At 37.8% G+C, this 26,590-nt stretch overlaps 1 protein-coding gene across 1 annotated transcript in view; it reads right to left on the bottom strand.

The window, feature by feature from the left end:
- prkcaa (protein kinase C, alpha, a) overlaps window positions 1-23,134 on the bottom strand; it is a 407,487-nt gene extending 384,353 nt beyond the window's left edge. The window contains exon 1 of the mRNA XM_061922863.2: window positions 22,784-23,134. Within this exon, the coding sequence (XP_061778847.1) occupies window positions 22,784-22,953 (170 nt within the window). The 5' untranslated portion in view covers window positions 22,954-23,134. The remainder of the gene's footprint in view (window positions 1-22,783) is intronic.
- Between the last annotated feature and the right edge of the window lie 3,456 nt (window positions 23,135-26,590).

Raw genomic sequence — 26,590 nt, 5'->3', positions numbered from 1 at the left:
GACAGAGATGGCAAGAATGTGTGGATATCCTGCGACACTCAAAGCAGATGCATTTCCAACGATAAAGTCAAAGAAATCTGCCGCCAGACCCCCATTGAATCTGCCGGAGTGTGTGAGCAATTCAGGGACAAAGGACCTCGGTAGCACGGCAAGCAATGGCGGCAGTTTGTTCCCGCAGACGAGCGAGCTAAACCCCCTATCGACCCTAACTTCCCTGGCCTGCAGACATCAACTCCAAAACTGGACAGATCAGCTTTCAGGAAAAGAGCGCGGATGAGGGTATGTCTACAGAATATATTAATTGATGAAAATTGGGCTGTCTGCACTCTCAAAGTGCATGTTGTTGCCAAATGTATTTCATATGCTGTAAACCTAGTTCATAGTTGTTAGTTTCCTTTAATGCCAAACAAACACATACCAATCGTTGGTTAGAAGGCGATCGCCGAATTCGTCCTCGCTTTCTCCCGTGTCGCTGGCTGTCGTGTCGTTTTCGTCGGTTTCGCTTGCATACGGTTCAAACCGATATGGCTCAATAGCTTCAGTTACTTCTTCAATTTCGTTTTCGTTACCTGCCTCCACACTACAACCATCCGTTTCAATACATGCGTAATCTGTTGAATCGCTTAAGCCGCTGAAATCCGAGTCTGAATCCGAGCTAATGTCGCTATACCTTGCTGTTCTATGCGCCATGTTTGTTTGTATTGGCATCACTATGTGACGTCACAGGAAAATGGACGGGTGGTTAAAATCAGGCACTTTGAAGCTTTTTTTAGGGATATTGCGTGATGGGTAAAAGTTTGAAAAAAACTTCGAAAAATAAAATAAGCCACTGGGAACTGATTTTTAATGGTTTTAACCATTCTGAAATTGTGATAATGTTCCCCTTTAACTTGACCACCACGCATTTTCACCCTTAACCGCAGCACATGGACTGTACTGCTTTACTCTCCAAAACCTTTCTCCAAGAACTGTATTATCTGAGCTGAGATTCAAACAAGATCCAGAGACACTAAATAATTGAATTGGAACACACACAGAGCTATTTCTATTTTGGGGCAGAATTATTATAGTGTTCCCAACGTTAAAAGGATAAAGCCATCGTTTACAAATGTTGGTAAATAAATAACCAGAAAATGTATATTTTGTTGTTTTCTTACTGTACCGAAAATGAACCGAACCGTGACCTCTAAACCGAGGTACGTACCGAACCGAAATTTTTGTGTACCGTTACACCCCTAGCACAAACACTTTCTTGTCCAGTCTGACTCTTCGCACCTGGTACATCGTGACACCAATAAAGCCAGAGAGATTAAAATGTGTGTGTGTGTGTGTGTGTGTGTGTGTGTGTGTGTGTGTGTGTGTGTGTGTGTGTGTGTGTGTGTGTGTGTGTGTGTGTGTGTGTGTGTGTGCGCGTGCATTGATAAGAACTAGGGTGAGATGATTGTTTTTATCTCTTCGAGCAAAACGAAAGCCAAAGCTAGTCATTCTGAGGCGTTCCAACGCCGGACTCGTGCTACGTTATTCGGGTAAATCTCTACTACGCATGAAGATATCTGATAAGCAGGGCAAAATACGTCATTAAATATGTGAATTGTGTTTTAAACGGCTCGTTTGGAGCAAGTTTGGAAGAAGGCAAGATCGTTTTATAAATATCAGTGCCACATCCTCCATGGTTTGATTTCAACTGTTAGGGACATTTGGGATCCCAAATACACAAAAATTGGTATCAACAGGTCCGAAAAGTTGGTTTTGCACAATAAGACCCGTTAAATGATGCTAAAAGCATCTTTTTTTATGCAGCGCTGTATCAAAGAGAATATGCAGGTGTACCTAATGTTGTGGCCCGGATAAATCAACTGTACTTTCCGAACTTTAAGCCGCTAGTTTTTTCCCACGCTTTGTCTTTAGCGGCTTATAAAACGGTGCTGCTAATTTTATGGATTTTTCTTTGTGAACGGCCATAATGTTTTGTATTCAACAATAAGGCTGAAACGACGCGTCGACGTAGTCGACGTCATCGGTTACGTAAATACGTCGACGCCATTTTTGTGCGTCGATGCGTCGCATATTTACGTCACACTACTGTCATGGCGGATCGCAAAGCAGACGGTGCGAGCGAGGGGAAAAAAAGCACGCCAAAAGTCATCAAAAGTGTGGGAGTATTTCAATAAACGGCCTAATAATGTTGTTGTATGCACACTGTGTCGAGCGGAAATGGCCTATCATAGCAGCACAACGGCTATGAACGAACATTTGAAAAGAAAACCGACAGCGTTCTTGCCATCACCATCAACTAGTCAATCGTCCACGTGAGTATATGTTGTCATCATTACACAAAAACATGAATGTGTCATTTGTATCTGCGTTGTAAATTCATAAACTAAAGCCCCGTTTCGCTCTGAGAGGTGCGTTTGGCGTGCAGTGTTTACAAAGACGCACTCCTCTTTAACGCTGTGGAGAGGCGGGGCCGGCGAGCGAGCGGCGAGGTGGGGCGCGCCGGGAGCGACGCCGCAATCGTGCCCAGGTGCGCGATCCGCGCACCTGGGCACGATCATCCAATCTCCTCTCGCTGAAGAAAAGGGGAGCAGCAGAGAGAAAGGGAAGAGAGACTGGAAGGAGTCAGAGTGAAGCTGACGTGGAGCGAGAGAGGAGGAGAGACAGAGACAGGGGACAACGAGCGAGGAAGAGGAGCTGAAAAGCGAGGAAAGAAAGAGAAAAGAGTTGGAAGAGAAAATACTTTGTGTAAAATTAAAAGATTGTAAACCTGGCAAAGCCGTCTGGCGTTCAGTCTGTCGGTCCTGAAAGAACCCCACGGCACAAGACGTGTCACAAACGCTAACGTTAATTAGTTGTGCAAATACCTTTTACAACATTAACGGTTACATATACTATGTACAAACGAACAATTAACTTTCACTTTAATCATACTATCATTGTTGTGTTATTAAGCAAAATAAGCAATACTTTTACTTTTGTTGAAATGTTTACACTGTTACAGAATATTTTGTTTTGCACTTTTTTGTATTGGATGTTTATTTTTATTTTTTCACATTTTAAAGCAAAATAAGCAATACTTTTACTTTTGAAATGCTTATACTATTGCAGAATATTAAGATTTGCACTGGATGTTTACTTTTATATTTGCACATTAAAAAGCAAATAAGCTACTTTTAATTTTGTTAAATGTTAAAAGTTTTAAATGTTTACATTGCTACAGAATATTTTGTCATGTTGTCAATGTTGACTGAGTGGCCATACTTTTTTTTTTTGGTAAATAAAAGCCATGCCTTTTGAAAAAACTGGCCTACATTTATTTTTTCATCTTCATTTTAAATAAAAAAAAATAATCGGTAAAAGGAAAAATAATCTATAGATTAATCGAAAAAAATAATCTATAGATTAACCGATTAATCGAAAAAAAATAATCTATAGATTAATTGATAGAAAAATAATCGTTAGCTGCAGCCTTATTCAACAAATAGTTTACATAAAACACCAACAGAGACACTGAAAGGGTGTGTTATTGTTTGGACGAGTTCACTCACAGCAGGTACATGCGGGTTACAAATGTGCTCCCCTGTTTCATTCCTTGAACCGGAAGTATTTGTCAATAGCGCTTCTGCTCCAAATAATTCCTCATTCACCACTTCAAGCAACGCCTGTTAAGTTTTACAATGTAACTAAAACGATTCATACTTACTAAACTGTCCCATGTGTGATGTCTGCAGGAGTTTGTACATGCATATCTGTACGTGCTATCGTAATGTAATCAAGCAAGCGCTGCTAGCATCAGCAAATATGCTAATATGTTTACAAGTGTCTGTGTTAGTATTATTAGCTTACAATGGCATTCTTTTTGTATTTGTTTCAGTTTCGTAAAGGCACCAAAACGTCACCGTGCTAGGTAGTGGGGTCTATGACGATGACTTCTGTTTTGTTTGATCATCTGTTTTACTGCCTTGTTACAGGCATTGTTTGGAAGCAATTAAGGTATTAAAGTTAAAGTACCAATGATTGGACTAGGCTACTGATGTAAATAAACATTTATGTTATCTTTGGTACCAGTATAAATCCAGGTTTATGGATGTATGTTATATTGTCTTTATATTCCAGTGAGTTAATCCATTTTTGGGGGGAATTGAGGGGATTGTTATGATGCGTTCAAGAGTCTTACGGCCTATTACTATAACATATAGAACATGCTATACGTTTACCAAACAATCTGTCACTCCTAATCGCTAAATCCCATGAAATCTTATACGTCTAATCTCTTACGTGAATGAGCTAAATAATATTGTTTGATATTTTACGGTAATGTGTTAATAATTTCACACATAAGTCGCTCCTGAGTATAAGTCGCACCCCCGACCAAACTATGAAAAAAACTGTGACTTATAGTCCAAAAAATACGGTACACACATAACACTCCTCTCTACTCATTGTTGTATTTGAAAGTGCAATGCTTTGCAGCCAGTAGCACAGCCTTTGTAGGAGCATAGGTATGGGCAGTGTAATATTCTGGGTTGGAGTCAAAACCAGGCGAGGTGACGAAGTTACGTCTCTTTACTTCATACTTCAGAGCCCACTCCCACACTTGCCGTCAGGGTGCGCAATACAACGCAAACCGTTGGCCAACCAAAAGGTAACCACAGAACAATAGCGTTCTGTGGTTACTTTTTGGTTGGCCAAGTGGACGTGACAACAGGCTGTCCTCACTCAGGTCCGCACGGACCTGGAGGGGGCGTGCCTTAAGCCCGGCTGGAAATCGGGAGAAATTCGGGAGAATGGTTGTCCCGGGAGATTTTCAGGAGAGGCACTGAAATTCGGGAGTCTCCCGGAAAATTCGGGAGGGTTGGCAAGTATGGTGATGGGTCAAATGCAGAGAATAATTTCACCACACCTAGTGTGTGTGTGTGTGTGTGTGTGACAATCATTGGTACTTTAACTTTAACTAATGTATGTAAAAATATTTCTTTCTTCTAAAATTTGCTGGGTGCGGCTTAAATACCGGTGCGCCTTGCAGCCCCAAAAATTTGGTAGTTATTTTAATTTTTGTATTTACCTTACTGTGTGTACCTGGGAGGTGGGTTTATTCCTTACAAATATTACTAATCAGCTGACTTTGCAGTGTTCAACTTTTATTATCAAATTTAACACATTTTATCTGTGCTTTGAGGGGAACTCTATAGTCTTTTGGCACACTGACACAAATAAGACCATCCCCTGAAGATTTACGGCGGAGGCGCGCAGAGGACATTACACGGGAGAGCATTTTAAAGTCAAAGCTGTAATTATACAAAGTGGTCGGTTCTCATTAGGCCTCATGCCTCGTTCACTGTCCTGGAACACGTGATCTTGAAATACCTGTCCTCTTTTTTTAAATGAATGGCTTGTACTCTCAAACAGGCTCATTTTTCCTACCTAGTTAACATGCAATAGCCGAAGCTCATGAAGACGTTTGCGGACAAAATAAATGGCAATTAGTTTGTTAAAGGGGAACATTATCACCAGACCTATGTAAGCGTCAATATATACCTTGATGTTGCAGAAAAAAGACCATATATTTTTTTAAACGATTTCCGAACTCTAAATGGGTGAATTTTGGCGAATTAAACGCCTTTCTAATATTCGCTCTCGGAGCGATGACGTCACAACGTGGCGTCACATCGGGAAGCAATCCGCCATTTTCTCAAACACCGAGTCAAATCAGCTCTGTTATTTTCTGATTTTTCGACTGTTTTCCGTACCTTGGAGAAATCATGCCTTGTCGGTGTGTTGTCAGAGGGTGTAACAACACGAACAGGGACGAATTCAAGTTGCACCAGTGGCCCAAAGATGCGAAAGTGGCAAGAAATTGGACGTTTGTTCCGCACACTTCACCGACGAAAGCTATGCTACGACAGAGATGGCATAGAAGAATATCGACCCTAGCTTCCCTGGCCTGCTGACATCAACTCCAAAACTGGACAGATCAGCTTTCAGGAAAAGATAGCGGATGAGGGTATGTCTACAGAATATATTAATTGAAGAAAACTGGGCTGTCTGCACTCTCAAAGTGCATGTTGTTGCCAAATGTATTTCATATGCTATAAACCTAGTTCATAGTTGTTAGTTTCCTTTAATGCCAAACAAACACATACCAATCGTTGGTTAGAAGGCTATCGCCGAATTCGTCCTCGCTTTCTCCCGTGTCGCTGGCTGTCGTGTCGTTTGTCGGTTTCGCTTGCATACGGTTCAAACCGATATGGCTCAATAGTTTCAGTTTCTTCTTCAATTTCGTTTTCGCTACCTGCCTCCACACTACAACCATCCGTTTCAATACATTCGTAATCTGTTGAATCGCTTAAGCCGCTGAAATCAGAGTCTGAATCCGAGCTAATGTCGCTATAGCTTGCTGTTCTTTCCGCCATGTTTGTTTGTGTTGGCTTCACTATGTGACGTCACAGGAAAATGGACGGGTGTTTATAACGATGGTTAAAATCAGACACTTTGAAGCTTTTTTTAGGGATATTGCGTGATGGGTAAAATTTTGAAAAAAACTTCGAAAAATATAATAAGCCACTGGGAACTGATTTTTAATCGTTTTAACCATTCTGAAATGGTGATAATGTTCCCCTTTAAAAGCCGCCACTGTCCTCTCAATGGTTGCACATTTTGCAAAAAACACTGTTAAAGTTACGTCCACTTCGCAGACATGCTGCTTCCGCTGCAGATAATCCCGGGCATATTGTTTCTTATTTCAGCAGCGCCGTTCCAGTGGTCAAAGTCTTCTTTCGGTTGCCGAATTTTCGGTGCATCACTAGTCAATAATGAGTAAATAATAGGCCATTTATATCCATTCATACTGTATGGCCTGCTGGTTGTAATGTTATATGTTTGTGTGGTTTGAATTGTTGTTCATTGTTCCTTTTATCACGTGCCTGACAGAGGTGGAGCATGAAGAAGTAATGTGTGTCTAGAAGTGAAGCAAGGAGATGGACAGAATACGTGTTCGAATGATGCAGGTTGTTTGCATAAAATTGGTTGAAAATAGCGTAATGCTTTGTGTCACATCTTCTGGAGGCTACAATACGTTATATTACTTTCATTTGTTTTCACATAAAGACACTTATTTTTAGGGTGTGGCTTTAATCTTGCACACCGCGCCCCACACAGGAAGTGACGTCAGAAAGAAGGCGCCACAGCCAGCTTCATAATAAAGCGGTTTCGGAACTCGGAGCTAACCACTGGAAATATGAAGGCGAGTCATTCTTCTACATGTACAGACGCTTGTGGAAATCACACATGAGTACCTTAAGAGAAAGAGATCGCAGCTATTTGGGATACAACACTTCTCAGACGGCAAGAGAACTTTCGAATGTCCAGGTCAGCTGTAAATTCTACTTACCGAAAAACTTTGTCCATTTGTCGAAGGAGAGACAACGAGAATGCGGATTCCCGTGGATGTGATAAAAAAGGGTAGCGTGTGCTTTGTATTACCTGGCCTTCGAGGGAAGACTACGGAAAACGGCGAATGCTTTTGGACTGGCAAAGCAGACTGTATCAGTTATTGTCCGCCATGTATGTCGCGGACCCAACGTCTAGGTCCAGAGTATATAGTCACCAAAAACGAATGGACAATGAAGGTGAAGGCAATAGAGTGAGGAGTGTCCTGACCAGATACCTAGATCCCGAGATTGATTGTTGTGAAATGTTCTTTGTCACATTGTGTACTTTCACGTGTCCATTAAAGATTTGATTAATTTATGATAGCTCAGGTGTGATTCACTACAATAGGGTCCCACAGCACACTGGATTCCAGTTAATTGAAATACCACAACACTGGATATTGTTCAGATAAGTTACATTTAAGAACTTGCACACAAAGCAACACCGGAGGTGACTATGACGTGCGCATTTTCCGCGCATGCGTATTAGGTCGCGTTGCGCCGACGGACGGAGGGGGGAAGGTGGTCCTAAACAGCGGCATTGTTGTGTGTGGACACGGATAAGGTTAGGTGGGATTTACCCTGGCTTGGTGTAAACGGGGCCTGAGTGGTTCAATATTGACAACTGGAAATCAAACCAGCAACCTTCAGAATGGAAGACGGCCACTCTAACACCTGGATCCTGTCTACAACCATATTGTACTGAGCACGGACAGATGCCTTCTGGTTCATCGTCACACTTTTCCTATTTACCATTGGTAACCTTATTAGTGCATTCCTTTTAAATAGGAAAATGCAGGTCGGAGCTGGGAACGGCGTTACAGCCGAGCTATGAGCGTTCCCAGTTATGCTGTCGGGAATCAATATGGCCATTTCCTAGGGGTGTAACGGTAAACAAAAACTTCGGTTCGGTACGTACCTCGGTTTAGAGGTCACGGTTTGGTTCATTTTCGGTACAGTAAGAAAACAACAAAATATACATTTTTTGGTTATTTATTTACCAAATTTGTAAACAATGACTTTATCCTTTTAACATTGGGAACACTATAATAATTCTGCCCACGTTAATCAACATTAAACTGCCTCAAGTTGTTGCTCAGATTGAATAAAATGACAAAACGTTTCTTCTACATATAAAAAGTGCAACATTAAACAGTTTCAAGTCAACTCATCATGCTTAATTTATTACAGCATTTGGGAAGCCTGTAGTTGATTTTTATTATGTAAATGTTATATTTTTATGATAGCAGGGACCCTGCCATTCAAAACTAGGCTGCTCCATTACTAATGATTCATGTAACTATAGCTGAAAAAATAGTACAATAGCAATAGGAGAGACTATTCATCCCTGAACACCATGGAGTTCATGTAGGCTTAATGATGCAGTTAAATTATTATATCAACTATCGGACGGCGTGGCGAAGTTGGTAGAGTGGCCGGGCCAGAATCGGAGGGTTGCTGGTTACTGGGGTTCAATCCCCACCTTCTACCATCCTAGTCACGTCCGTTGTGTCCTTGGGCAAGACACTTCACCCCTTGCGCCTGATGGCTGCTGGTTAGCGCCTTGCATGGCAGCTCCCGCCATCAGTGTGTGAATGGGTGAATGTGGAAATACTGTCAAAGCGCTTTGAGTACCTTGAAGGTAGAAAAGCGCTATACAAGTAAAACCCATTCATTCATTCATTCATTCATCAGAGACAGAAACTCTTCATTTAACATAATGTCCTTTTTTGCTGCTTCAGCACAGCTCAATCAACACAGAAAAAGGTAAAGTGAAATAACAGACAGACAGGGCTTTGCTGTCCGTAACACACACACACACACACAATGTCCCAAAAAAAAGTGCAGCTTTCCTTTAAGTTTGGCGTGGTTTGTTAACTGCACTGAGACTGGTTAGACTGGACTATTTTTAAGTGTCTCAAATACAATCTAGTTGACACAAAAACGCCTCCAGATGCATGTGCTACAGCAGGGATGTCAAACTGGTTTTCGTTGAGGGCCATTGAGTTATGGCTGCCATCAGAGGGCCGAATAATGTATGAATTTGCCTCTGGATTTCTTTAATAATTATATAAATAATTTTAAGTAGACTGCGGATTTTTCAGTAAAAACTTTACATTTACAAAGTGGTTTTTTTTTACACACTAAATCAGGCACTATTAGCCATTTTGCATGTGTGGTTTAGGAGTTATGTTTAAATAACTGTCATACTGAGTGTGGCAGTTATACTGTCATTATGAGTAAAACCTAATTTTTGTATTTGTAAACCTTATCAAAGTACCTGATTCTGGTAAAACTCACATAGATTCAATATAACAGGCATTTTTAGACAGATTACATGTTTGGTTTTGGAGATATGTTTATACAACTTTCATATTTTGAATTGAATAAAAAAAATAACGTGTGTCTTTGCAAACCTTACAAAAGGTCATTATTGTAGTTAAACTAACAAATATACATTTCTCCAGGCATTATTAGCCATGTCGCATGTGTTGTTTAGGAGTTATGTTTAAATAACTGTCATATTGAGTGTGACAGTATACTGTCATAGTGAGTAAAACCTACATTTTGTATTTGCAAACCTTACAAAAACAACTGATTATTGTATCTATGTGAGTTTTACTATATTACAGGCACTTTTAGACATAATGCATGTTTGGTTTTGGAGTTATGATTCCAACATACCGTATTTTCCGCACTATAAGCCGCCCCGGGTTATTAGCCGCACCTTCAATGAATGGCATATTTCAAAACTTTGTCCACCTATAAGCCGCCCCGGACTATAAGCCGCGCCTACGCTGCGCTAAAGGGAATGTCAAAAAAACAGTCAGATAGGTCAGTCAAACTTTAATAATATATTAAAAACCAGCGTTCTAACAACTCTGTCCCAAAATGTACGCAAATGTGCAATCACAAACATAGTAAAATTCAAAATAGTGCAGAGCAATAGCAACATAATGTTGCTCGAACGTTAATGTCACAACACACAAAATAAACATAGCGCTCACTTTCTGAAGTTATTCTTCATTCGTAAATCCTTCGAATTCTTCGTCTTCGGTGTCCGAATTGAAAAGTTGGGCAAATGTGGGATCCAAAATGGCCGGTTCCGTCTCGTCGAAGTCATCGGAGTCAGTGTCACTGTTGTCCAGCAGTTCTGTGAATCCTGCCTTCCGGAAAGCTCGGACCACAGTTGTGACCGAAATATCTGCCCAGGCATTTACGATCCACTGGCAGATGTTGGCGTATGTCGTCCGGCGCTGTCTGCCTGTCTTAGTGAAGGTGTGTTCGCCTTCGGTCATCCATTGTTCCCACGCCGTTCGCAGTCGTGATTTGAATGCCCTGTTGACACCAATATCCAGCGGCTGGAGGTCTTTTGTCAATCCACCCGGAATGACGGCGAGTATTGAATTAAGCGCGTAAGCGTGTCTCTTAATGTGATGTTATGAGCTAGCAAATATAACAACTACACTACCCAGCATGCAACGATAGTGACGAGCATGCGCGGTAGCCCTGAGAAGCGTTGTTGTATGTGCTGGCAGTTAGAATGTGGTTATGAGCACGCTGTGAGTAAACGTTGAGAACTCAGTTAACACGCCTCGTCTGCATTATTTATAATTAGACAGACAACACACTTAATAGGAGCCATTTTGGGGTCTTTACATAAACACACAAATGGAAATGAAACGTCACATATCCCAGCATGCACCGCGCGCTTCTTCTACGGGGAAAAAAGATGGCGGCTGTTTACCGAAGTTGCGAGACCGAAACTTTATGAAAATGAATCTTAATATTTATCCATATATAAAGCGCACCGGGTTATAAGGCGCACTGTCAGCTTTTGAGAAAATGTGTGGTTTTTAGGTGCGCCTTATAGTGCGGAAAATACGGTAACTCCTAAACCAAAAAATTTTGTGAGTTTTACTAGGAAAATCTCCTTTTGTAAAGTTTACAAAGACACAAGTTATTTTTTTTATTCAATATGACAGTATAGCTGTCCTACTATATATGAAAGTTATATAAACATAACTCCAAAACCAAACATGCATTATGTCTAAAAATGCCTGTAATATTGAATCTATGTGAGTTTTACCAGAATCAGATATTTTGGTAAGGTTTACAAATACAAAAATTAGGTTTTTACTCATAATGACAGTATAACTGCCACATTCAATATGACAGCTATTTAAACATAACTCCTAAACCACACATGCAAAATGGCTGATAATGCCTGGAGAAATGGGTCTTTGTAATTTTACAAAATTTTGTAAGGTTTGTAAAGACACAAATTACGGTAGTTGTATTTATTTATTTATTTATTTTATTTATTTATTTATTTTTACAACATTTTACGATAAATGGAAAAAAGTACCACTGTTTTTGGTTGTTTTGTTTTGTGGGGGAGGGGGGATTAAATTTAGTGTCAAATTTACATTGTTTTTTACAACATTATATTGTGAATGGAAACACAGTAGAAGTTCTTTTTTTATTCTGGCAACTCAGCTGGCAGTTGTTCCACCGTAAAAACAAATGTACCGTCTTTCCATCTACAGTAATACACCGTTAAAAATAACAACCGTAGATTTTCCAGTCAAAAACTGGCAGCTCAGTCAACAGAATTTTAACGCAAAAAACAGTAGTGGTTCTTTTTAATTTGCAGTAATATGCTGTAAAGAACAACTTAACATTTATTGTCATTTTTATTAATTTGACGGGTGGTTTGTTGTAAAGTGAAGTATTTGTATTTATTTTTATTCAGACGAAAACATGCTTGAAAGTATGATATATACTGTAATATTTGTTGCAATATTGGATACTATTCAAGTTTAAAATGTATGCAATTTCAAGCAGTACATATATTTTTTCTGTCAAAATAAAAACAAAATTTAGTGAGAAAATATGAAGTACTTTATTGACATATATCATTTCCAGGTGTTTGCGGGCCAAATCTGGCCCTCCGGCCTTGATTTTGACACCTGTGTGCTACAGCTTTGATGAGTTTTGCTCTTTGAGACAGCCGCTAGTAATATTACCTGCAGACTTCCAGGAAGGACAGAGACGCTCTGTGAACTTTTGCACATGTCATGTTTTCCATTTGCATTTTCTTTACCAAAAAATGGTTTCACTGCAATAATAACAAACACTGAATTGCAATGTCTCAACTTGTGTGAGCTAATGCCAAAGCATTCACACATCTTTTTTTTTTACACTAAAATTCATCCATCTATTCAACTATTCCTTATCCCGGAATCGCGGGCTTTCCCTTGACAAATTCCAAAAATTCCAAAAATTCCCAGATTTCCCAGAATTCCAGGTTTTCCGGGACATTTTTCCCATTCAAAATGAATTGGCCGTTTTTCAAACTTCCACCATTTCCACACTTTCAACACATTCCACCATTCTGAAAATTCCAAATTCCCCTTTTTCCCCGTTCAAAAAAATTCCACAATTTTCCAGAATTCCTGGTCTTTCAATGTCCTATTTCCACCCTTTTTTCTCTACTCCTTCCACATTTTTCAACCCATTTCAACCGTTCCACCATCAAAACATTCCTTTTAATTAGGACAAAAAAACTACCGGTAAGTTATTTTTTAAGCTGGAAAAATTCCCGGTTTTCCCGAAATTCCAGGAATTCCGTAATTCCATTTCTCAATTAAACATGTTACTTCTTCAACATTTCTTGACCGATTTGAAAAATTTCAACACCAACCATTTCAACTCATTCAAATGTCTTTACTATTTTCCCAAAAATTCCCGCTTTTCCAGAAAATTCCCATTTTTTTCTGACATTCCCATTGAAGTCAATGGGACATTCTTCAATGTTCCACAATTCCCACATTTGTCATCTGATTCAAACTGTTCCAACTTCAAAATATTCAGCCTGTTCGGGAATTGTGCGCTCTACTTCATCAATTCTAAAAAAAAAATTCCCGGATTTCCCATAATTCCTTTTTTTTTTTTGCATTTTCCCCATTCAAGATGAATTGGCCATTTTTCAAACTTCCACAATTCCCACATTCTTCAAACCATTCCACCTTCAACAAATTCAACTCATCCTCGTCATTCAAACTACCATTTTTCCACGTTCAACAAATTTCCAGGAATTCCCGTTTTTTGGTAACCTATTTCCACCCTTCTTAAGTTCGACTACTCCTTTCACATTTTTCAACCCATTTCAACCGTTCCACCATCAAAACATTCCTTTTAATTAGGACAAAAAAACTAAGTTATTTTTTAAGCTGGAAAAATTCCCGGTATTCCAGGAATTTTTTAAATTCCATTTCTCAATTAAACATGTTACTTCTTCAACATTTCTTGACCGATTTGAAAAATTTCAACACCAACCATTTCAATTCATTCAAATGTCTTTACTATTTTCCCAAAAATTCCTGCTTTTCCAGAAAATTCCCATTTTTTTCTGACATTCCCATTGAAGTCAATGGGACATTCTTCAAAGTTCCACAATTCCCACATTTGTCATCTGATTCAAACTGTTCCAACTTCAAAATATTCAGTCTGTTCGGGAATTGTGTGCTCTACTTAATCTATTCTAAAAAAAAATAATTCCCGGATTTCCCATAATTCCTTTTTTTTTTTGCATTTTCCCCATTCAAGATGAATTGGCCATTTTTCAAACTTCCACAATTCCCACATTCTTCAAACCATTCCACCTTCAACAAATTCAACTCATCCTAGTCATTCAACCATTTTTCCACGTTCAACAAATTTCCAGGAATTACCGTTTTTTGGTAACCTATTTCCACCCTTCTTAAGTTCGACTACTCCATTCACATTTTTCAACCCATTTCAACCGTTCCACCGTCAAAACATTCATACTCAGGACAAAAACCAAGTTGGTTAAAAAACTAGAAAGATTTCCAGTTTTCCCGAAATTCCAGAAATTTCTCAATTAAAAACTGTTACTAATTTAACATTTCTTGACCGATTTAAACAATTCCAACACCAAACAATTCAGCTCATTCAGGACATACATGCTTCTAATAATTTTTTTCAAAAATCCCGCTTTTCCCAAATTTCCAGGACGTTCCCATTGAAATGAATGGGCCATTTTTTCAAGTTGCACAATTCCCACATTTTTCATTCAGCCTATTCAAACCATTCCAACATCAACACATTCCACTCCTCCTGGACATTCAAACTAACACTTTTTCCAAGTTCCAAACCAAATTCCGGTTTCCCTGGAAATTCAAACTCGTCAACATTCAAACCATTCCAACATTAAAACCATTTCAGCGTTTAAACTATTTCAAGATTCAAACCATTTCTACATTCATCCTACATCCCATTAGCATTTCAGTTAAGCGTCAACTTTTCAACATTCAAACCATACCAACATTCAAACAATTCTTACTAACTAACTATTCATACTACATTCCATCAGCATTTCACTTCAACTTCAGCATTGGAGCATTCACACGCAATTCCTTCAGGATTTGCCTCTTCTAGATTTTATTATCAAATGTATTATTTTTATTTCATTTTTGCAATGTTTATGTTGCTCTAAGCTTGTTTTGATTGTGCTATTTGCATTTTAACCTTGTGGAGCACTGTGTAAACTCTCTCTGTGAGAAGTGCTATATAAATAAAAGGTACCTACTAAGGAATCTACGAGCACACCTAACAATATTATAGCTTTACTTTTATTTATGCACGTCCTGCTGTGTTTCTGTCATGTTTCAGCAAATGGTGAGTAGGTTTGTTTTGTTGGAATTTGCAGTTTAACTTTATTTAATTAACACTTGCATTACAGTGAAGCAGGGGTGTCCAAACTTTTTGACTTGGGGGCCGCATTGGGCTGAAAAAATTTGGCCAGGGGCCGAAAGCCGACAGCATGTAAAATAACAATATACATATACGGACTATAAATATTCATATATATGTGTCCATATTATATTAATAAAATAAATATATAATTGAATATTAAGAGTATGTGAAAGTTCAACTCCTACCTTGTTTACTTCCGCGACAACCTCCTTAAAGTTTGTAATCAATCAGAAATATCAAACAGCTAAAATGCGCCAAACATGGATAAGTGTGTAGAGCAGGGGTGTCAAACGTATGAACAGGTTTTATCCGGCCCACGGGATGAGTTTGCTAAGTATAAAAATGAGACGGAATTTTTGAATGAAAGAAACCGCTGTTCTAAATGTGTCCACTAGATGTCACAATAGCAATTATTTGTATCTTTGTAGATTATGTAAAAAAAAAAAAAAAACACAAAAAAAAACCATGATGTTAGTGCATTAGTCGAGTAAAATGAGCAAACTACATAAATAACATCCTGTAATTTGATTTTGATATTTTTTTTTTATCTTGATAGATTGAAAATGAACACCAATGAGTTGACTGATGAACATTATCACATAATTTATTCAGAAAGTATAAATAACGACAAATAATGGTAGAATACTATTACCGCAACAGGTAAGTGTAAAAAAAAACAACCAACAACATTGTGATTTGTACATTTTCAGAATGCACTTGTTCTATTTTTTTAACAAAGAAAACAATCTGAAGTTGTATTTATTTTGAAGTTATCGTGCCGTGATTTTACCAGTCCGGCCCACATGGGAGTAGATTTTTCTTTGAATATTTCATGGTGCGTGGACGTATTTTATAACGTCCAAAAATTTCAGTGAGCAGGTTGTGTAATGTGTGATCGTGTGTTGACATTTTTTGTTTTTGCACCATGACTAGGGAAGGTTGTTTACATTAGGTCAAATAAGGAAAATGTTATGCTGTATTCCACAATCTCGCAATGACAATGAAGGCCTATTCTATATTCACTTCAAAGCCAAATTCCTGGTCATTAAACTACTCACATTTTCCACAAGATGGTGGCAAATTTGCAGCAAACAGATTGTCAGATACAGTTGTGGTCAACATTATAAAGAACATAATGTCATGGGTTTCCAATTATTTCTACAGCTCTTATTTTTTTGTGATAGAGTGATTGGAGCACATACTTGTTGGTCACAAAAAAACTTTCATGAAGTTTGGTTCTTTTATGAATTTATTATGGGTCTACTGAAAATGTGAGCAAATCTGCTGGGTCAAAAGTATACATACAGCAATGTTAATATTTGGTTACATGTCCCTTGGCAAGGTTTTAAAATGGCCTTCCCAAAGTCCTGGACAATGCTGAAGAAACAAGTCCATGTCAGAAAACCAACACATTTAGCTGAACTGCACCAATTTTGTCAAGAGGAGTGGTCAAAAATTCAAGCAGAAGCTTGTGGATGGCTACCAAAAGCGCCTTATTGCAGTGAAACTTGCCAAGGGACATGTAAGCAAATATTAACATTGCTGTATGTATACTTTTGACCCAGCACATTTGGTCACATTTTCAGTAGACCCATAATAAATTCTTAAAAGAACCAAACTTCATGAGCCTTTGTGTCCTCCAGGCTAGACTACTGCAACGCACTTCTTGTCGGGATCCCCAGCAAGAACATCCAGAAGCTGCAATATATACAGAATAGTGCTGCTAGGATCCTGGTGAGAGTGCGGAAATATGACCATATCACACCAACTCTCAAATCCCTTCACTGGCTTCCTGTTCCACTCGGGATTGAATTCAAAGTCTCCCTACTAACCCACCAGTGCCTCCATGGAAATGCCCCCCTCTACCTCAAAGAACTACTCACCCCCAAATCCTTCACACGACACCTCCGCTCCGGACAGGCTAACCTCCTCCAACCTCCGAGGACAAAGCTACCAACAATGGGAGACCGGGCTTTCTGCTCCGCCGATCCCAGTCTGTGGAACGCTCTCCCTGACAACCTGAGGGTACCACAGACTGTGGATGCTTTTAAAAAAGGCTTAAAAAATCTTCTTTTTAAAAAAAGCCTTCTTTTTTTTTTATATGTATGCATACTAGTTTTAGCTATTTGGCTGTTGTAGTTTTTATTTTTATTTATTTATTTATTTGTATTATCTTTTTATTTTTATTAATACACTGTAGCACTTTGAGGTTGTTTACTCAATGTAAAGTGCTTTTTACAAATAAAATCTATTATTATTATTATTATGAATGTTGTTTGTGACCAACAAGTATGTGCTCCAATCACTCTATCACAGTGGTTCTTAACCTGGGTTCGATTAACCTGAGTCGGCCTCAGGGGTTCGGCGGAGCCTCCACCGCGGAGGTCGAGACACACCCGACTCATCATGTAAATAACAACTTTTCCCTATTGCCGCATTATGGATACCTCCAAACAATGTTCCCTCTAATTTTCCGTATGCGTGAGCAAACGCAAAAACTCCTTGAGTATTCAGTGAAGCACATGTGAGTGACGTCAGACGTGCACATGCACTGTGGCCACACCAGCAGCCCACCTGTCCCAAACCTGACTAAATAACAAGTTAAATGTTTTATTATTATAATCAAATAACAGCAGTCATTTCCATTAGATTATTTTCTAATATAAGTGTTTTGGCCCACTTACAATGACAATAACAAAACATATTGTTTTTTCAGGAGCTGTGTACTAGTATTGTATGTCTGGGCCGGGGTCCTGCTTTGGAAATAATTTGTACCCCTTTCAGATATCGCATTTAGGTCCCACTTAAACATTCACATGTTGCACAATGAGATGTAAGCATGGGATCATGTGTACATTCCTGTAACTTTCTGTTTGTAAAATATATCTTTATTAGTATTTATTTAATATAATAACATAATTTCATGATTAGTATTTATAAATTAAGATTAAATTAAGGAAAAAAATATTTTATTTTACACTAAAGAAGGGTTCGGTGAATAAGCATATGAAACTGGTGGGGTTTGGTACCTCCAACAAGGTTAAGAACCATTGCTCTATCAGAAAAAAAAAAATAAGGAGTTGTAGAAATGATTGGAAACTCAAGACAGTCATGACATTACGTTCTTTACTTTTGGGAACTTTTGACCATGACTGGATGTACTATTAATTTGGAAACACCCCCAGTGGCGGGCGTAGTTTGTGGGATCTGAGTTGTGGCTTGTGCAGTCCTTTGAGACATTCGTGATTAAGGGCTATATAAATAAACTTTGATTGACTGATTGATTGATTGATTGATTGAAGCTATGACTCATCAGAAATGTGCTGCAAGCTTTAGGTAGAAAACTTGCAGGAAATATTGTCTCTTGTGCAAAATGTCTAGAACAGTGGTTCTTAACCTGGGTTCGATCGAACCCTAGGGGTTCGGTGAGTCTGCCTCAGGGGTTCGGCAGAGCAACTCATAGTGTAGATAAAAACTTCTTCCTATCGGCGTCAGAATCAGAATCATATCGTTATGTATACCCCCAAAGACTGTTCCCTCTTATTTTCCATCTGATTTGCAGGTGTGTAATTTGTTGTGAGTTCATGCACTGTGTTGGTTTTTTTCTTTGAACAAGGTGCACTGCAAAAACTGAAATCTAAGTAAGATTACATATCTCAAATAAGGGTGATATTTGCTTATTTTCTGTCTGATAAGATAATTCTTCTCACTAAGCAGATTTTATGTTAGTGTTTTACTTATTTTAAGGGTTTTGGTCCTAAATGATCTCAGTAAGATATTACAGCTTGTTGCTGAGATTTTATGAGCTATACACAGGCGTCCCACAGGGTTGCGTTGTATCACCAACACTATTTACATTGTACACCAATGATTGTAGGACTGTGCACCCTAACAATTATATGGTGAAATTTACGGACGATACCGTGCTCCTAAGCCTTCTACACAAGGATACGGACCCCTCTGTGTACCAAGACGAGATAGACCTATTTATTAGGTGGTGTGACACTAACCATCTTATTTTAAATGTGACCAAGACACAGGAAATGGTTTTGGATCCGAGGAAAGTGACTGACCATGAGCCAGTGGTCATCAAAAATCAGGAAATCACCCAGGTATCCTCATATAAATATTTAGGGGTTCATATTGATAATCTTCTCTGCTGGAAGACACATATTGACAAACTGTGCAATAGACTGCAACAGAGGCTATATTTTTTGCGAAGATTAAGATTGTACGGCGTAAGCAGCCATATCATGATGATTTTCTACCGTGCCATTGTAGAGAGCATCATTAGATACGGGATCACCTCATGGTTTGGCAACCTAACCGTTAAGCTAAAAAGCAAACTGGCCGGCATGCATAAAACGGCAATGAAAATCGTAGGGAGGAAAGAATATGAGCCTATACAGAGCATCTATGAGCAGGCAGTTAGGAAAAAAGCTAAGAAAATTATTTCCAACTCACAACACCCACTCTTTCCTGAATATGGAACCCTGCCATCAGGGAGAAGACTCCGGGTCCCACTATGCAAATCTAACCGCCTTAAATTATCATTTGTTCCAGCCTCCATTAAGCTGACCAACAATGTGCAATAGAATTTTAATACATAGGTTAGCACTTTTTTAGCACATAGCACTTTAGCACATAGCACTTTAGAACTAAGCACTTTAGCACACAGCACTTTATCCATGAGCTCTAGTGCAATGCACATTGGTACTTTATCTTTATCTCCAGACTGTAGATTTTATGCCTACATCAAAGTGCCACCTATGTCTATCAAGCTCCATGTTCTGATGTTTAAATGTTAGTTGTATGGTTGTGGTTGTGTCTGTGCTTGTGTTTTTGTTCTGTTGTTTTTGGGTATGTTAAGAAAGCAATGATGCACTGTGCCCAAGAAATATTTCCCCGCGGGGACAATAAAGTTGAACCTTGACCTTGACCTTGATATTGAGTAAAACATGCTTGAAACTAGAATATAAACTGTTGCAAAGCTGTGTCATCAACACTCACAAGTACAAAACTACTTTCTTAAATGAATAATTTCTTATTTCAAGCATGAAAAAAAAAAAGTCATGATGCCGAGTGCATATCATTATGTCAAGATAATGGCACTCGCATTTACTTCATTTAAGAATAATTTTCAACATATTGAGCAAAAAGGTCTCTTTTTTTTTTCTATCAAGAAAAGTGCACTTGTTATTAGTGAGAATATACTTATTTTAAGTAGGGATGTCCGATAATGTTTTTTTGCCGATATCCGATATTGTCCAACTCTTTCATTACCGATACCGATATCAACCGAAATATACAGTCGTGGAATTAACACATTATTATGCCTAATTTTAGACAACCAGGTATGGTTAAGATAAGGTACTTATAAAAAACAAAAACAAAAAATAAGATAAATAAATTTAAAAAAAATTCTTGAATAAAAAAGAAAGTAAAACAGTATAAAAACAGTTACATAGAAACGAGTAATTAATGAAAATGAGTAAAATTAACTGTTAAAGGTTAGTACTATTAGTGGACCAGCAGCACGCACAATCATGCGTGCTTACGGACTGTATCCCTTGCAGACTGTATTGATATATAATGTAGGATATATATATATATATATATATATATATATATATATATATATATATATATATATATATATATATATATATATATATATATATATATATATATATATATATATATATACACACATGTGTGTGCATATTTATATGTATGTATATATATATATATATATATATATATATATATATACACACACATACATACATACATATATATATATATACATACATACATATATATATATATATATATTTCAACTCTTTAATTACCGATATCTATCAATCAATCAATCAATGTTTATTTATATAGCCCTAAATCACAAGTGTCTCAAAGGGCTGCACAAGCCACAACGACCGATACCGATATCAACCGATATATAGAGTCGTGAAATTAACACATTATTATGCCTAATTTGGACAACCAGGTATGGTGAAGATAAGGTACTTTTAAAAAAAATTAATAAAATAAAAAAAGATAAATAAATTTAAAAAAATTCTTGAATAAAAAAAGAAAGTAAAACAATATAAAAACAGTTACATAGAAACTAGTAATTAATGAAAATGAACTGTTAAAGGTTAGTACTATTAGTGGACCAGCAGCACACACAATCATGTGTGCTTACGGACTGTATCCCTTGCAGACTGTATTGATATATATTGATATATAATGTAGGAACCAGAATATTAATAACAGAAAGAAACAACCCGTTTGTGTGAATGAGTGTAAATGGGGGAGGAAGGTTTTTTGGGTTGGTGCACTAATTGTAAGTGTATCTTGTGTTTTTTATGTTGATTTAATTTTTAAAAAACAATTAAAAAAACAAAACAATACCGATAATAAAAAAAACGATACCGACAATTTCCAATATTACATTTTAAACGCATTTATCGGCTGATAATAATTTTAAGCTATTTTTGGGTTCATTGAGGTTAGCTAATTTTACTTGTTTTGGAAAGTCTTGACAAGCAGAATTTTCTTGTTCTATTGGCAATAACAGAAAGAAACAACCCTTTTGTGTGAATGGGGGAGGGAGGTTTTTTGGGTTGGTGCACTAATTGTAAGTGTATTTCGTGTTTTTTATGTTGATTTAATTTTAAAAAAAAAATTTTTTTAAAAACCTGATACCGATAATAAAAAAAACGATACCGACAATTTCCAATATTACATTTTAACGCATTTATCGGCTGATAATAATCTTAAGCTATTTTTGGGTTCATTGAGGTTAGCTAATTTTACTTGTTTTGGAAAGTCTTGACAAGCCGAATTTTCTTGTTCTATTGGCAATAACAGAAAGAAACAACCCTTTTGTGTAAATGGGGGAGGGAGGTTTTTTGGGTTGGTGCACTAATTGTAAGTGTATTTCGTGTTTTTTATGTTGATTTAATTTAAAAAATAAAAATAAAAAAAAATACCTGATACCGATAATAAAAAAAAACGATACCGACAATTTCCGATATTACATTTTAACGCATTTATCGGCTAATAATAATTTTAAGCTATTTTTGGGTTCATTGAGGTTAGCTAATTTTACTTGTTTTGGAAAGTCTTGACAAGCCGAATTTTCTTGTTCTATTGGCAGATAATTTTGCTTAGTTCAAGTAAAATACCCCTAATTTTTTTTTTGTCTTGTTTTTGAACACTGACTTTTTGCAGTGTGATGTTCATACAAGGTACTTGTAACTTTGTCTTGAATTTGAAAAAAAAAAAAAAAAAAAAAAAAAACATTTTATTTTTCACTAACGAAGGGTTCGGTGGATGCACATATGAAACTGCTGGGGTTCGGTACCTCCAACAAGGTTAAGAACCACTGGTCTAGAGTGTGTACTGGTATCACTGGGGGACTTCCGAATGTGAGTGGAAAAGGCAGCTCCGTCGACAACGAGGTGAGATTTGCAGGATCAGGTGTGGGGGAAAAAGTTTGCAAGGCGAAGTTGCGTAAGAGCAAGTTGCAACAGGCGGCGCGCACTGAGGTGGTCGCGGCGACTGCTTACCAGATGAAGTCCGTGCAGTGGCTGCAGAAAGTCGGCTGCTTGAAGAAGCGGGCGGTGAACTTGTGGTCCTTCACCTCGTAGACGTTTTTCTGCCTTAGAGCTCCTTTGCGAGCGAAGCGATTAGCCCCGTCCCTGGTGGACGACTCGTTCAAACTTGTTGTGTCGGCCATGTTGAGCGCTGCGAGCTCGGCGTCGCTGTGGTTCCGAGTGCCGTTTTTTTTCCCCCAGTGAGGAGCCAGCTGAGACACACGCTGTGGACTTGGTGAGGGTGTGTGAGTGTGTGTGTGTGTGTGTGAGTGTGTGTGTGGGGAAGAGAGAGAGAGAGAGAGAGGGTTTCCCCCGCCTGTCGCTGCCACCGGGCTGCTGTGCTGACAGCGCCCACACGCCGTCAAGTTAGCCACAAGCATCTACATCCGGTGGACCCTTCAGTGTAAAAGGTGTTAAATTCTAACATCCACGACAATGCTTCACCGCATTTAGCTTTTTGGTTGGATTGTAACCTAGAGCAGTGGTTCTCAACTTTTTTTTTCCAGTGATGTACCCCCTGCGAATTTGTTTTTAATTCAAGTACCCCCTAATCAGAGCAAAGCATTTTTGGTTGAAAAAAAGAGATAAAGAAGTAAAATACAGCACTATGTCATCAGTTTCTGATTCATTAAATTGTATAACAGTGCAAAATATTGCTCATTTGTAGTGGTCTTTCTTGAACTATTTGGGGAAAAAAGATAGTTTTTTATTTATATTTATAAAGGATTTTTGAATTGTTGCTATTTTTAGAATATTTTGAAAAAATCTCACCCCTTGGCATACCTTCAAGTACCCCCATTTGAGAACCACTGACCTAGAGGATCTTTGACTAGTGATTATCGCATTAGTTTCTTAAAAACATCAGATTGCTCCTGTCCTTTAAAGGATCTTTGACTAGTGTTTATTGCATTAGTTTCTTAAAAAACATCAGATTGCTCCTGTCCCTTAGAGGATCTTTGACTAGTGATTTTCGCATTAGTTTCTTAAAAATATCAGATTGCTCCTGTCCCTTAGAGGATCTTTGACTAGTTTCTTAAAAACATCAGATTGCTCCTGTCCCTTAGAGGATCTTTGACTAGTGTTTTTTGGATTAGGTTCTTAAAAACATCAGATTGCTCCTGTCACTTAAGAGGATCTTTGACTAGTGATTATCACATTAGTTTCTTAAAAACATCAGATTGCTTCCTGTCCCTTAGAGGATCTTTGACTAGTGTTTTTTGGATTAGTTTCTTAAAAACATCAGATTGCTCCTGTCCCTCAGAGGATCTTTGACTAGTGTTTTTTGGATTAGTTTCTTAAAAACATCAGATTGCTCCTGTCCCTTAGAGGATCTTTGACTAGTGTTTTTTACATTAGTTTCTTAAAAACATCAGATTGCTCCTGTCCCTTAGAGGATCTTTGACTAGTGTTTATTGCATTATTTTCTTAAAAACAGATTGCTCCTGTCCCTTAGAGGATCTTTGACTAGTGTTTTTTGGATTAGTTTCCTAAAAACATCAGAATGCTCCTGTCCCTTAGAGGATCTTTGACTAGTTTCTTAAAAACATCAGATTGCTCCTGTCCCTTAGAGGATCTTTGACTAGTGTTTTTTGGATTAGGTTCTTAAAAACATCAGATTGCTCCTGTCACTTAAGAGGATCTTTGACTAGTGATTATCGCATTAGTTTCTTAAAAACATCAGATTGCTTCCTGTCCCTTAGAGGATCTTTGACTAGTGTTTTTTGGATTAGTTTCTTAAAAACATCAGATTGCTCCTGTCCCTTAGAGGATCTTTGACTAGTGTTTTTTGGATTAGTTTCTTAAAAACATCAGATTGCTCCTGTCCCTTAGAGGATCTTTGACTAGTGTTTTTTGGATTAGTTTCTTAAAAACATCAGATTGCTCCTGTCACTTACAGGATCTTTGACTAGTGATTATCGCATTAGTTTCTTAAAAACATCAGATTGCTTCCTGTCCCTTAGAGGATCTTTGACTAGTGTTTTTGCATTAGTTTCTTAAAAACATCAGATTGCTCCTGTCCCTTAGAGGATCTTTGACTAGTGTTTTTTGGATTAGTTTCTTAAAAACATCAGATTGCTCCTGTCCCTTAGAGGATCTTTGACTAGTGTTTATTGCATTAGTTTTTTAAAAACATCAGATTGCTTCTGTCCCTTAAAGGATCTTTGACTAGTGATTTTCGCATTAGTTTCTTAAAAACATCAGATTGCTCCTGTCCCTTAGAGGATCTTTGACTAGTGATTATCGCATTAGTTTCTTAAAAACATCAGATTGCTCCTGTCCCTTAGAGGATCTTTGACTAGTGTTTTTGCATTAGGTTCTTAAAAATATCAGATTGCTCCTGTCCCTTAGAGGATCTTTGACTAGTGTTTTTTGGATTAGTTTCTTAAAAACATCAGATTGCTCCTGTCCCTTAGATGATCTTTGACTAGTGTTTATGGCATTAGTTTCTTAAAAACATCAGATTGCTCCTGTCCCTTAGAGGATCTTTGACTAGTGTTTATTGCATTAGTTTCTTAAAAACATCAGATTGCTCCTGTCCCTTAGAGGATCTTTGACTTGTGTTTATTGCATTAGTTTCTTAAAAACATCAGATTGCTCCTGTCACTTAGAGGATCTTTGAATAGTGATTTTCACATTTTTGTTAAAAACATCAGATTGTTCCTGTCACTTAGAGGATCTTTGACTAGTGATTATCGCATTAGTTTCTTAAAAACATCAGATTGCTTCCTGTCCCTTAGAGGATCTTTGACTAGTGTTTTTTGCATTAGTTTCTTAAAAACATCAGATTGCTTCCTGTCCCTTAGAGGATCTTTGACTAGTGTTTTTTGCATTAGTTTCTTAAAAACATCAGATTGCTCCTGTCCCTTAGAGGATCTTTGACTAGTGATTTTCGCATTAGTTTCCTAAAAACATCAGATTGCTCCTGTCCCTTAGAGGATCTTTGACTAGTGATTATCGCATTAGTTTCTTAAAAACATCAGATTGCTCCTGTCCCTTAGAGGATCTTTGACTAGTGTTTTTGCATTAGGTTCTTAAAAATATCAGATTGCTCCTGTCCCTTAGAGGATCTTTGACTAGTGCTTTTTGGATTAGTTTCTTAAAAACATCAGATTGCTCCTGTCCCTTAGATGATCTTTGACTAGTGTTTATGGCATTAGTTTCTTAAAAACATCAGATTGCTCCTGTCCCTTAGAGGATCTTTGACTAGTGTTTATTGCATTAGTTTCTTAAAAACATCAGATTGCTCCTGTCCCTTAGAGGATCTTTGACTTGTGTTTATTGCATTAGTTTCTTAAAAACATCAGATTGCTCCTGTCACTTAGAGGATCTTTGAATAGTGATTTTCACATTTTTGTTAAAAACATCAGATTGTTCCTGTCACTTAGAGGATCTTTGACTAGTGTTTATGGCATTAGTTTCTTAAAAACATCAGATTGCTCCTGTCCCTTAGAGGATCTTTGACTAGTGATTTTTGGATTAGTTTCTTAAAAACATCAGATTGCTCCTGTCCCTTAGAGGATCTTTGACTAGTGTTTATTGCATTAGTTTCTTAAAAACATCAGATTGCTCCTGTCCCTTAGAGGATCTTTGACTAGTGTTTATTGCATTAGTTTCTTAAAAACATCAGATTGCTCCTGTCCCTTAGAGGATCTTTGACTAGTGTTTATTGCATTAGTTTCTTAAAAACATCAGATTGCTCCTGTCACTTAGAGGATCTTTGACTAGTGTTTTTTGGATTAGTTTCTTAAAAACATCAGATTGCTCCTGTCCTTTAAAGGA

Source organism: Nerophis lumbriciformis, linkage group LG27 (assembly GCF_033978685.3).
Source record: "Nerophis lumbriciformis linkage group LG27, RoL_Nlum_v2.1, whole genome shotgun sequence".
NCBI lineage: Eukaryota > Metazoa > Chordata > Actinopteri > Syngnathiformes > Syngnathidae > Nerophis > Nerophis lumbriciformis.
This window is presented reverse-complemented; position numbering and strand designations above follow the sequence as displayed.